This window comes from Odontesthes bonariensis, chromosome 20 (assembly GCF_027942865.1).
Source record: "Odontesthes bonariensis isolate fOdoBon6 chromosome 20, fOdoBon6.hap1, whole genome shotgun sequence".
Lineage (NCBI taxonomy): Eukaryota > Metazoa > Chordata > Actinopteri > Atheriniformes > Atherinopsidae > Odontesthes > Odontesthes bonariensis.
The window spans coordinates 10,482,704-10,496,392 of NC_134525.1; the positions used below are offsets into that span (position 1 = coordinate 10,482,704).

Sequence of the window (13,689 nt, forward strand, 5' to 3'; positions counted from 1 at the left end):
CTTCCACTACTCCCACTAATCATACTAACTTTTTGAGTTAGTATGCGAGTTTGAGTAAGCGAAAAGTTCCCGGATGCATACTAGATTCACCGAAATGACGTGACGTCGCCGATCGTCATTTCCTGTCAAAACAGCAGTTTCAAGCTAGCTACAACGAGGGTAGGTTCACTTCCTGTTTTCAAAACAAAAGCACCAATTAGATCGTAACAGCTTTCCCTATGATAAAAGGCAACAGGTATTTTATTTTGTGAAAATAACCGGAAGTGCGTTGCTCACTACGGCTAGCTTTAGTAGCGCCGAATTCGTGGGAACAAAATTGTAAATAGCCGGTATTTTGTCAGATTTTCAACACGTTGGGGATCTAAACGACTACTTTCTCGCCTGAAAATGTTTCACATGTTGCTAAAGTTTACAGAGTTTAGAGCTTAAGCGAAATCAGGTTCAGGCCGGCTGATTTCGGCTCGGGCAGGAGCGAAATGCATTGTGGGTAAACGCTCTGCATACTGTCTGATCGATCAGTATGCCGTATGCAGAATGGAAGTATGCAGTTTGCAAGTATGTAGTATGCGGTTTCGAACACAGCCCAAGTCTTTCAGCAGCAGGAAGTATTTATGACACCGATGTGCTGTCACTAGCATTGTCCTCTGCAGGAGTGCGTCTGATGATGTTCGATTCAGAAGGCGTTTTAACAGCGTTGATGGATAACAACCATCTTTGCCAAGAAAAAAAGTTTGCTAAAATGTCAGGAAAACAACAGCAACAAGCACCAGCTACAGACTGACCAGCTGGCAGGCAGCTGTCACAGCCTGAGTCCAAGACCTGAGGTGGAGTCGCTTCACCAGAAATAGTTGAAAAAAACACACAAAAAAGGGCTATTTACTGAGGGGAGGTAATATCTCAAAAGGGGCCAATTTACCGGCATTGTTTGGGTAATTAGGTGTTGTTTTTCTTAAAATGGCAGCAAACAGATGGACTTCAGCGGCTGCGGTCATCTATCAGCCGCAATGACAAAAAAAGAAAAACTAGCTTTTCTAGCAGGATCTGCAAAAGCTCACACAGAACAAGTGTGGGCTGGTTTCCATGGTGAGCAAAGCTAATCAGCCATTTCTCATCTCGTTGAGTGACATGAACTGAGCTCAGAGTCCCCTCAGAAATACAGGCTTGAAGCTTTATCTTTTTTTCCCCCCTTGTCCTGTCCAGCATTATGGCAGCAGAATTGTGAATCTGAATACCGTTTTTACGCCAAACACATTTGCTTTATGAGTGTAAAGCTCCCCTTGTAGTACCGCTTTATTTATTTATATTTGTTGCAATACTTTACATGTAATAGAGCCGAACCTGATGGGGGGGGGGGCAGGGAAAGAGGGAGAGCAAAGAAAAAGAAAAGGGAAAGAAATGATCGGAGAAACAATGAAAAATAAGACAAAACCAGATAACTAGACAGCTAGTTAGCTGGTTTCTACAGATCTACATCTGTAGAAACCAAACAGAATCCAGGTAGAGAACCATCAGGAGCTCCTACAAAAAGCACAAGCAGCAACAACACCAGCAGCAAGTACATATAACATGACTGTGGATAAGGATGGTTTGACATCACAGAAACTGTATGACAAGCATGTGACTGGGTGAATAAAGATGAAAAATATAAGGTGCAGGTTTTACATGAATTGTGCTCAGTTATGAGTGTATAGGGCCACCGCCCACTGATCAGATGCAGGCAGAGAGGACCCCAAGACCCAGGCCACCAGCAGCCCCCACGAAGCACAGAACCCGGGAAGCCCACCGCAGGGACAACCAAGCATCCACCCAGAAGATCGCAGAGGAAGCCCCCTGGACAGAGCCCCCACAACCATTGGGCAAAGGCCTCCCGGGAACCAGGGGTCTCGCGGCCTTCTAAGTTTCCAAACTATATTTTCTAAGAAAGGCCGTGGGTGGCAACAGGTGGTTTGATTCTTGTACGCACTCCGGACTTGATTGTTTAAAAAATATACGTAGTTTATTTCCAACAAAAAATATGAATAAAACAATAACTAAAAATCTCTTACAATTTAGATGAAAAACGAAAGTTAAATTAATCTGATTTTACAAGCTCAAAAAGTGGTCAAAAAATCATTTTACCAAAACCTCCCGTCTTCACACCGGACATTTGACAAACAAAAAGCTCCTCCAACACGCCCCCCGGTGCGTTCTTAATCCGTCGAATTAATGGGAGGGTCTAAAAGTTACCAAAATAATCTAAACAATTTCAAATCTAAAAATGAATTACAGATTTTGATTCCAAACTAACTAAAGTATATTCTAACTGCCCAAAGAAACCTAAATTGATATAACTTATGATTTACAAACATAAATGGCCACAACAAGGGGCGACAGCCCACCGGCCCTCCCAGCAGGAAAAGGACAAGCAGGCCAGAGGACAGTAAGTCCGAGCCCCAACCACAGCCAATCACCCACACTCACACAAATCAGAGTAGGGAAAAAAATAAAAAAGAGAAAAGGTAATTAGATAAAGACCCCCACACACTTAAAATAACCATCTTTCTCTTTACATTCATGCGAAAGCAAAGCATTAAACACCTCCCGAGTGATTTAAATATTAGAACATCACCAATCTTGCCTTAATTTGACATTTATACCAGAGACAGACTTCAGAGCGAGCAGCAAAGTGTAATTGCCCTTGTCTAGTACGCGAGACTGTTGGTTTTCCAAAAGAAAAGAGACAGCAGGCCTCCTTCATCTGCCTCATGATGAAACTCGTTCTCAGAATATATAGCGAGGTAATTGAGCGATGAATTACTTTTTGCACCAGCAGCACTCAATGACACTGATTCTGAGGTAGTAATATATTATCTCCCCCTATGTGGCAATTTATCCCCAGAATGACACGCAGTGGAAAATGAACGTTCTCCTTTATGAGACCTGAAAACAATCACACCGACTCTCCGAAAGCAACTAACTGTGTGTGGGTTGGAGGGAGGGAGGGGGGGAGGGGGGCGTCAGGCTTCAGAAAGTACACTGTGACATTGTGGTTTTTCATTATGTTAAGTCACGTCTCTGAATTTGACCTGTGATTGCTGTCATTCCCTAAAGAGAAGAAATAAATTAGTTTCACATTAAGCAATGCAATCGGTCATGGTTAAGCCAAGTTCTCAAAAAATATGATTATGTCTGCCATAATTGAGCAGACACGTCCACCAAGTGTTATACTGGTAGGAAAAAAGAAAATGAATGGGTGATAATTGAAGTTTGATGTAGAGATAGAAGTCTTAATGGAAGACAGTGCATGCAATTTGAAAGAAAGAAGAGGATTCGTTCAGTTCCACCCGATCATTTTCATACACTGTTTTCTTTAAGTTACGGATCATTTGTAATAATTAATAAGCTTTTGGTAGAATTCAGATAGACAGGCTGCTCTTCTTGACAGAATCATTATTGTTTTACTAATTTTTCTTGACCAGCCCGAGGTAAAACTTCCTAAACATTCACGTTAGCCTGGTTTGATGTGTGCTTTGGGTGACCTGTTAGAACATCCAGTTGTGTCCAGGTTTCAGCTGTCTTGCTAATGGTTTTAAGTTAAAGGAGAAGTTTGTGCTGAGTACAGATAAAGTCATTGTAGTGGGTGACTTTAATATTCATGTAGATGTTGAAAATGACAGCCTAAATATTAGATTCTACTGGTATTTCTCAAAGTGTTCACAGACCCACTCACTGTCTTAATCATACCCATGATCTTGTGCTGACTTATGGCATTGAGAGTATATCCATCCATCCATCCATCCATCATCTTCCGCTGGTCCGGGGATCGGGTCGCGGGGGCAGCAGCTTGAGCAGAGAAACCCAGACGTCCCTGTCCCCGGCCACTTCCTCCAGCTCTTCTGGGGGGACCCCGAGGCGTTCCCAGGCCAGCCGAGAAACATAGTCTCTCCAACGTGTCCTGGGTCTTCCCCGGGGCCTCCTCCCAGTGGGACGGGCCCGGAACACCTCACCGGGGAGGCGTCCAGGAGGCATCCTAACCAGATGCCCGAGCCACCTCATCTGACTCCTCTCGATGCGGAGGAGCAGCAGTTCTACTCCGAGCCCCTCCCGGATGACCGAGCTTCTCACCCTATCTCTAAGGGAGAGCCCAGACACCCTGCGGAGGAAACTCATTTCGGCCGCTTGTATTCGCGATCTCGTTCTTTCGGTCACTACCCACAGCTCGTGACCATAGGTGAGGGTAGGAACATAGATTGACCAGTAAATCGAGAGCTTCGCCTTCTGGCTCAGCTCCTTCTTCACTACGACGGGCCGGTGCAGAGCCCGCATCACTGCAGACACCGCACCGATCCGCCTGTCAATCTCCTGCTCCATTCGTCCCTAACTCGTGAACAAGACCCCGAGATACTTGAACTCCTCCACTTGGGGAAGGATCTCCACTTGGGGAAGGAGAGAGCATTCCACCCTTTTCCGGCCGAAGACCATGGTCTTGGATTTGGAGGTGCTGATGGTCATCCCAGCCGCTTCACACTCGGCTGCGAACCACTCCAGTGAGAGCTGAAGGTCATGGCCCGACAACGCCAACAGAACCACATCGTCCGCAAAAAGCAGAGACCCGATTCTGAGGTCGCCAAACCGGACCCCCTCAAGGCCCTGGCTGCGCCTAGAAATTCTGCTCATAAAAATTATGAACAGAATCGGTGACAAAGGGCAGCCCTGACAGAGTCCAACCCTCACAGGAAACATGTCCGACTTACTGCCGGCAATGCGGAACAAACTCTGACACCGGTCATACAGAGACCGAACAGCCCATATCAAGGAGTCCGGCACTCTATACTCCCGGAGCACCCCCCACAAGAGTCCCCGAGGGACACGGTCGAATGCCTTCTCCAAGTCCACAAAACACATGTAGACCGGTTGGGCGAACTCCCATGCTCCCTCCAGGATCCTGCGGAGGGTATAGAGCTGGTTCACTGTTCCACGGCCAGGACGAAAACCACACTGCACCTCCTGAATCCGAGATTTGACTATCCGGCGGATCCTCCTCTCCAGAACCCCCAAAAAGACCTTACCAGGGAGGCTGAGGAGTGTGATCCCCCTATAGTTGGAACACACCCTCCGGTCCCCCTTTTTAAAGAGGGGGACCACCACCCCGATCTGCCAGGCGGATCAACCAAGACAGCCCCACAACATCCAGAGCCTTGAGGAACTCCGGACGGACCTCATCCACCCCAGCCTCAGCAACCGCCGAGGCTGCGTTCCGCTTGGCCTGTCGGTAGCCTACCCATCAGCTGCTTCCAGAGTCCCACTGGCCAAAAAGGCCCGATAGGACGGCCTCCCTCACCACTGGGGTCCACCAGCGGGTTCGGGGATTGCCGCCACGACAGGCACCGACCACCTTACGGCCACAGCTCCGGTTGGCCACCTCAACAATGGAGGCACGGAACATGGCCCATTCGGGCTCAATGTCCCCCACCTCCCCCGGGACATGGTTGAAGCTCTGCCGGAGGTGGGAGTTGAAACTCCTCCTTACAGGGGATTCCGCCAGCCGTTCCCAGCAGACCCTCACAATACGTTTGGGCCTGCCAGGTCTGACCGGCTTCTTCCCACACCAGCGGAGCCAACTCACCACCAGGTGGTGATCAGTTGACAGCTCCGCCCCTCTCTTCACCCGAGTGTCCAGGACATACGGCCGCAAGTCCGACGATACGACTACAAAGTCGATCATCGAGCTGCGGCCTAGGGTGTCCTGGTGCCAAGTGCACATATGGACACCCTTATGCCTGAACATGGTGTTCGTTATGGACAGTCCATGACGAGCACAGAAGTCCAACAACAAAACACCACTCTGATTCAGATCGGGGGGGCCGTTCCTCCAATCACGCCCCTCCAGGTCTCACTGTCATTGCCCACGTGAGCATTGAAGTCCCCCAGCAGGACGAGGGAGTCTCCCGGAGGAGCACTCTCTAGTGCCTCCTCCAGGGACTCCAAAAAGGGTGGGTACACTGAACTGCCGTTCGGTGCATAAGCACAAACAACAGTCAGGACCCGTCCCCCCACCCTAAGGCGGAGGGAGGCTACCCTCTCGTCTACCGGGGTGAACCCCAATGTACAGGCGCACAGCCGGGGGGCAATAAGTATGCCCACACCTGCTCTACGCCTCTCACCGCGGGCAACTCCAGAGTGGAAGAGAGTCCAACCCCTCTCGAGGGGGCTGGTTCCGGAGCCCAAGCCATGCGTTGAGGTGAATCCGACTATATCTAGCCGGAACCGCTCAGCCTCGCGCACCAGCTCAGGCTCCTTCCCCAGCAGAGAGGTGACGTTCCACGTCCCAAGAGCCAGCTTCAGTAGCCGAGGATCAGACCGCCAAGGTCCCTGCCTTCGGCTGCCGCCCAGCTCACACTGCACCCAACCCCCATAGCACCTCCCACGGGTGGTGAGCCTGTCGGAAGGGGGACCCGTGTCGTTTCTTCAGGCTGTGCCCGACCGAGCCCCACGGGCACAGACCCGGCCACCAGGCGCTCGCCGGCGGGCCCCACGCCTGGGCCTGGCTCCAGGGGGAGGCCCCGGTGACCTGCGTCCGGGCGAGGGAACACAGTGTCCAATTTTCTTTATCATCATAAAGTACATAACCCCGTCTTATCTGACCATTTTTTGCTAAATTTTGATTTCACATTAAAGGAGAAGTTTCGTTTCTTTTAAACCTGGACCTTATTTCTGGCATAAAATACATTCATCTACTCACCGATAACAGTTTGGTGAAAGTCGACGTCCTTCGGAAGATCTGTGTATATCCATATAACGGGAGAGAACAGGGCAGAGACAATACAGCCTCTAAATAAGGCATTATCTGTCTTTATTTCACCAATACTTTAAGACCAATGAATGAATGAACGCGTACTATTGCACTGTTAGCTCAGAGCTGCCGTGTTGTTGTTATCCGGGGCTATCGGCTATGGGATGGCATCATCGCCGCACCCTGCTGCAGCACAGCTCCTTCACTCCGGTAAGGACGTCCATCGTACTCAAAGTCGTCGTCCACGTCGTCAATATCATTCTGATAAATATGCTGCCATGTTGCACAGAACTAGCAGCAGCAAACTCCGTGTGAAGTTAGCCGACTGTCACAGAGCACGGAGTAAATGAGCTGTGCTGCAGCGGCGCGCAGCGATGACGTCATCCCAGTAGACACTAAATCAAGGTTTTAAAAGGAAGAGTTCTGCTGTTTCTCTGTGGTATTTTGACCAAATGTCACATTTAGATCTCTGGGAAGCGTTTGAGCGAGTGCAAAGAAAGGGCAGCTGGATTCCAGCAAGATTCTCTGTCTCAATTTGATCCAAGATCCAAGCTATCAGTTTGTGGCCCGAACAGGAAAGTTTGATCCAATCTAGATCCTGTATCAGCAACTACAAGCAGCTCTTGGGTGGGAGGACAGTCTATCCACCAATTAGCACCATTGATCTGATTGGTTAAACAGTGATAGACAGTTGCTCCAACCAATCACCTGCTAAATATTCTTTGAAACTGCCAAACCTTTGACCACATGTTTCTATGGAAAACTTCCCAGATGGTCGAGTTTGAAACCATGCAGTGGATCTCCAGCTCAGGAAAGGAGATTGGACTGAAGACAAGTTTTGGGGCAATCTGTTGGTTTCCTTAGCTAGTGTTAGATTCGGTTCTTTTAGTAGGAGGCTTAAGAACGGACCGCAGTAATTCAAGTGAAAATGAAGTGTTTATTGGTAGTCACACATCAAAGCATATCAGCGCTGGGCTCAGTGGAACAGAGCTCCCGCAGGAAGTCTGTCAGACTGGCCCTGATTTCCGGTTACAATTCGTATATATGTCTCATAGTTTCCCACGGTGGATCCCTTGTTGATCAAATGTGATTGGATATGCATACCCAAATAACCCAAATAATGTGTGTGTGTGAATCTGCCCTTGCTTTCCCAGGCTTTCCTAATTGTTTTGTCTTTCTACTCCTGGATCACTTTAGGTCATAATGGAAAAGTACTGAGACTTATTTCATTCATAATGTCTAAGAACAAAGCCAATTTTAACACTAGGAAATAGTTTTTGAATTGGCTCTATATGAATGAATTGGATTATTTTGAAATGAATTATGATTACAATGAATTGAATTCCAATTGGCTTGAATTGGACTATACTATTTAAGTGCCTTGAGATGACATTTGTTGTATTTGGCACTATATAAATAAAACTAAATATAGTCTCCAAAAGGCATTCTTTACATGTGTCAATCTGATTTTATCTTCAGATTTGCTCTGAGCTCAAAGTCGAGAGGCGTCTGGCTGCAGACCTGCACTGTCAGGACCCTTCGTTGCAGACATGCACTGTGACGTCACCTGCACTGTGAGGACCGGAAGCGACAAGCGAGGAGCACGTATTTTTCGTTCCCCATTTGAACTGTGGAGACGAGGAGGTGAGTAAAAGTCGAGTGAAAACAACTTTCTTTCATACGAAGAAACAGAAACAGTCTTTATTCACTGGAACGTTACGTTGCACACTATATACTCTAGAGTTATATTAATTTTAAAGAATCAGGTTTTTTTTACTTTTGGCTAGTCTTTAGCGTTGTTATCGTATCGATAGTGCTCACTTAAATGCGCCATTTATATATATATAATTTTGTTTTACTTATTACGACATTATTTGTCTCTTACAGATGCATATTTCAATAACAGGCAGAGGCTGCTCTACAATATGGGAGGTTGTGGAACGAAGAACTGGACGAGGATGAAAGAGAAGCGATCCTGCAGCCTTTCAAAATGATATTTCACAATATTAACAACATGTTGATATTTTGTGAACAGGTAGTCGACAAAAACAAAGATTTTTTGTCATATTGTGAATGTTTGACTGAATAAACACTACAGAACATTTGATCATGTTGTGACTTGGTGTGTTTTTTATGTTTTCTCATTGATCCCTTAATAATTTGACTAAGATTATAGTGTAGATATCAAGAGTTAGGGTACTATTCAGTGGTACTAAGGTGTTCCAGCAGCACAAGAACATAATTGGCATAGACATAGAATCAAACATGAAATTTATGGTGGTTAAGGATAAAAATACAGAATAATACAACAGAAAAACTAATTTAAACAAATATATACATATATATATATATATATAAAGAGCAGTGCGATAAAGTCAAAATGAAATGATAATGAAATAGCAGTGACTTACTCTATAGTACACAATAAAATGTATAGTATAGGCCCATGGCATCTTGTGAGATGTTGGCTTATGAATATGAGCCTAAGAGAAAATGTGTGCACTGACCAAACAAAAGTTTACAATACAAATAAAAATAATATACAATAGACCGGGAATTGATAGATTTTATGTCGTACTGCTAACTAATTAATTCATTTGTGAGGAAAACGATTAAACCGGAAGTTCATTTGCGATTTTATTCTGAAATGTACGCTTTGCATTTCCGGGCCTGACAGTGGAGATGGGGACCTGACAGTGGAGGTCTGCAGCCAGGACCTCTTGAAAAATATTGCGTTTAAAAACGTTTAAAAATACGTGATTCCGATACACACGCTTTTATTTTGAAAGGCTTCGAATCAACTTCCGGTTCTCACAGTGCAGGTGACGGTCTGCAACAGGGTCCTGACAGTGCAGGTCTGCAGCCAGACTCTCTTGTCAAAGTCAGCACGAGTGCTGTTAAACAGAATTGTTGTAAGTTGTTAAACAGAAGCTACCAGCTGCAGTCAATAAAAGTCCCCAACAGGAAGTTAAGAGCCTTGAAAACTTTGAGAACATTCTGTAATTTTCCTAGCACCGCAGAATCAATAATCTATGAGGCTGTATGAATATTTGTGACCCTCCTTTGATGTAAGGAAACCTAAATAAATTCAAACTTATGCACCAAATCTTGTTTTTTTTCTCCTCACTATTAATGATGGATGCTGTACAACAATTCTGCCCCAGAAAAATAACATTTCAAAGACATCCCTGGAAGCCCAGTGTTGCCAACATTCACGCTCACCATGACCAATGTGTTGCATATGAAAACATCCTGGTTTTGAGAAATTCAAATATTTTGGCTCATAAAAATGCATATAAATCCAGATTTCTCAACATATTACAGAGTAATATTGTGGCTGGGAAGGTGAGAAATTAGATTCAGCTGTACTATGTCCCATTAATAAAGAAGTGATACCTAAATCCTGGCTGAGACAGGACACTTTTGTACATGTAAACACACTATATTAGTATGTAAAAACTGGAGCTGTAAATGTAAGAGGAGGAAATAAAACACCAGGCCACAAGAAAAAAAAGAGGACAATCTTTATTTCAGTAACCTGTGTGACATTTCAGATTCTCAGTTCAAATCAAAAGAGGAAGTTTGGCAGAGAGGCAGGCAACTACGAAGAGCAGAAGGCAAGGCGAGGGCAGTGCAGCTTCACAGTACTAATTACAGATAACCTCGATCTGTTGAAAACAGTGGGTGTGCTTATGTTCAGGCGCCTAAGTTGATCAAGTTTTTGGGGCAAAAACAGCTAGATGAAATTCATGTGGTTTCTGCCAGTTAATGATCTGCTACTGGGCAGACTTTATCACCCTCTGACCGAGCCACAGGAGCAGTTTCCCCCATCTCCGGGCTTTAAGCGAAGCCAACCATCCACTCAAATTGGTCTTAAAGACATGCGAGTGGTGTCAGTTTTCCTAGATATTCCCCAATAAAAAAAATCTGTCCAGGAAAAGGGTCATTTCTAGCATTTATTTAGCAGTTACACACGTTTTCATGACCTTAAAGTTGTCTCACTAGACTCCAAATTTAATAATGTGCATTTTTTTTATATAAAAAAAACAAAAAAATTGAAATTAACTGGTATAGTGGATTAAAGAAGGAGCCTTAACCCCTGAAGGGTTTCAGCTGTTACATATACTTCAGTCACAAGGAAAGGAAACTAGGATATACATTTTTTTATTTGGATTCTAAGCCTTAAGACCAAGTGACAAGAGTGGGCTGTAACAAAAAAAAAAAAGTACTGATATCCTTTATGTTCACTGTACATCACACTGCAGTGGGATGCACACTTGAACCTGCCAGCTGAGTAAATTCAATATAAAAACCAGTGATGGAGGACAGAAGGAAATACGGAAACAGACAAATCCCGTCTATCTGAGGAATATGAGTTGTTAAGAGCCACAGGAGCCATTGATGCATGTTATGGCTTTTGCTTGACAGGCAGAACCCGTCTATACAAGACATTTATAGCAGGATGGTCATAATTGGTGGGAAAAAGAAAATCCATCCGACATATTTTCGGCGTCACGGGGAATGATACAAATGACGCTCTTTTCTTCATCTTTCAACCCAAAATGAGCAGGTGGCTGACAGAAACACGAGCTGAAACGTACGACTGCGCTTTGCACCCCTTGAAGAACAGAAAGAAGGAAGGTAATAACATACATTAGAAAAAGCAGGTTTCCTTTATGGCAGACCTCCCATCCTGGGCACTTTTCACACACACACACATCTGTAACAACGCACACAGTTTGGTTCAAGAGGCGGTAAACTAAATATATCTCAGCGTAGTCAGCTTCAATCGAGCTGGAAAGGCAGAATTGATCTGTTTCTACTGCTGGAAATTAGAATGAAAAGACACGACAAGGAGAGATGCAAAAAGGGCTTTTTTACCTCTAAGTGGTTTCACAAAGGTCGGTGTAACATCACATTTCAGAATCAGAATAAATAAGGTGGTACGTTTGGGTCACAGCCATCCCTTCTTTTTCTGAATATTGTTTGTACTCCTTTATTGAAAAGGCTGTTAATCTGAATTCAGAGGCCTCACGCAGCAGCCCACCGTGCACACCGAGACGCTGAACTCAAAGATGGGAGAAGAGTGTGCGCTCGAGGGGCTTTGAAGGGAAGTGAGATGAAAAACAAAGAAGCAGAATATTATTACACAGATATGTCTTTGCGTTTCATGTCACTGCATTTGACTAGGCCCATCATCCTCTATCCAGCAGGTGCCCCTGTGTTAATCGGTTTTCTTCTCTTCGGGATCTTTCTCCCCGACATCCTCCGCCTCGCCCTCTCCTTCGTCAGGGCCCTCCAGCTCAGCAGAGTGCTCCTCCTCCTCTTCTTCTTCCTCCTCCTCCTCATCAGTGAGGCCCTCCCTCTTGAGCGCATCCATGTCATCTAAGCTGTCATCCGACTCGGCTGTGCAGATGCCGTAGCACATCAGGCTAATTACGCCCAGCGGTAGGCCGAACAGGAAGCAGCCCAACAACGGAGAGCTGCGAAACACCGACTGATGCAGGAAAGGAGACAACAAAAGATGAGCGGCAAACCAATAAAAGTAAAAGGAGGAAGAGCGGGTGAAGGTTTGACAAATGGGTGAGGGCAACCAGAAATGATGGAACAAAGAGGGACAAAAGAGAGAACAATGCATTAACTTAAAGGGACAGTTCGCCTCTTTTGACATCAAGCTGTATGACATCCCATATTAGCAATATCATTCATGAACATTTTCTTACCCCCCGCTGCGTCCTGTGAGCCGAGTTCCGGCCTCGCTTTGGTGTTGATGAAAGTAGCCCGGCTAGTTGGCTGGGGTTTAAAAGTAAAGCGTTTTGCTTCTCAAGACAGCCGCGCCTGTTACAGTGTTTGCTGCTCGGTCTGCACGGTCTACACAGCACGCAGTTATACGAAGGGAGAGAAAATAGTGCCAAGCAATTGTGAGGCCTGACCTTTTCCTGGAGAACGATTTTGTGATGCAAATGTATTACTCTTTTGAACGCATATTGTTTTGAGAAGCAAGACGCTTTATTTTTTAAACCCCAGCCAACCAGCCGGACTACCTTCGTCAGCACCAAAACGAGGCTGGAACTCGGCTCACAGGACGCAGCAGGGGGTAAGAAAATGTTCATAGATAATATTGCTAATATGGGATGTCATACAGCTTCATGTCAAAAGAGGCGAACTATCCCTTTAACTCCACAACTTTGCACTGTACTATCGTAAAGGGAAATGTGTCCATGCACACAGAGGTAATAACATTAATCCTCTGCATACATCAACATTCACTCAACATCTCTTGCCTAAACCTTGTTCTTCCCTTTTCCTAATTAAGTCTGGGTTGTACAGAAAAAAGCAGGACACGGTCCTAATGGGGCCCAAATCTCAGAGTGGATTAAGTTTAGGGCAAATTTGCTTTTTTAATAGGACCCACAGATGTGAACTTCTACTCGCAGACTATCTTCACATCAGGCTGCAGTGGGCAGGAGGTGCATTTGCTTGTTAAAGCTCCCTTCTCACAGCTGCTCTTTTTGTTATAATCCAATATTTATACCCGAATAACTTTAAACAGTGGGCCACGCCTATCATGAACCACATATGAGACATATACCGAGGATACTTTTGTCCTAATTTGGTGTTTCAGTGATGGTGGTGGTGCAAAATCTCTAATGAATGTTCAATTTTGTTCAATTCTGTGGACAGCTCAGCCCATAATTAACATCATAGTTGCATAGTTACCACCTTCCTCCTGGAAGAAATAAATCCCAATTATTATTAAAAGTTCTGTAAATTTAGGAATACCAGTTGAGTTGCAGGTGAGGGCCACCACACATGAACGAGCTAGAAAAGAATTCCAGTCCTTTTCTACACTTTTTCCATCAGAGAAGCCAAACAACAAACCTGAAGCTTCATAAAGTTAGTCCACGAATGAATGA

At 45.2% G+C, this 13,689-nt stretch overlaps 1 protein-coding gene across 1 annotated transcript in view; it reads right to left on the bottom strand.

Annotated features, from left to right (window-relative positions):
• Positions 1–10,274: 10,274 nt before the first annotated feature.
• The window catches only part of tmx3b (thioredoxin related transmembrane protein 3b), a 37,968-nt gene continuing 34,553 nt past the window's right edge, over positions 10,275–13,689 (bottom strand). The window contains exon 16 of the mRNA XM_075452339.1: positions 10,275–12,269. Within this exon, the coding sequence (XP_075308454.1) occupies positions 11,997–12,269 (273 nt within the window). The 3' untranslated portion in view covers positions 10,275–11,996. The remainder of the gene's footprint in view (positions 12,270–13,689) is intronic.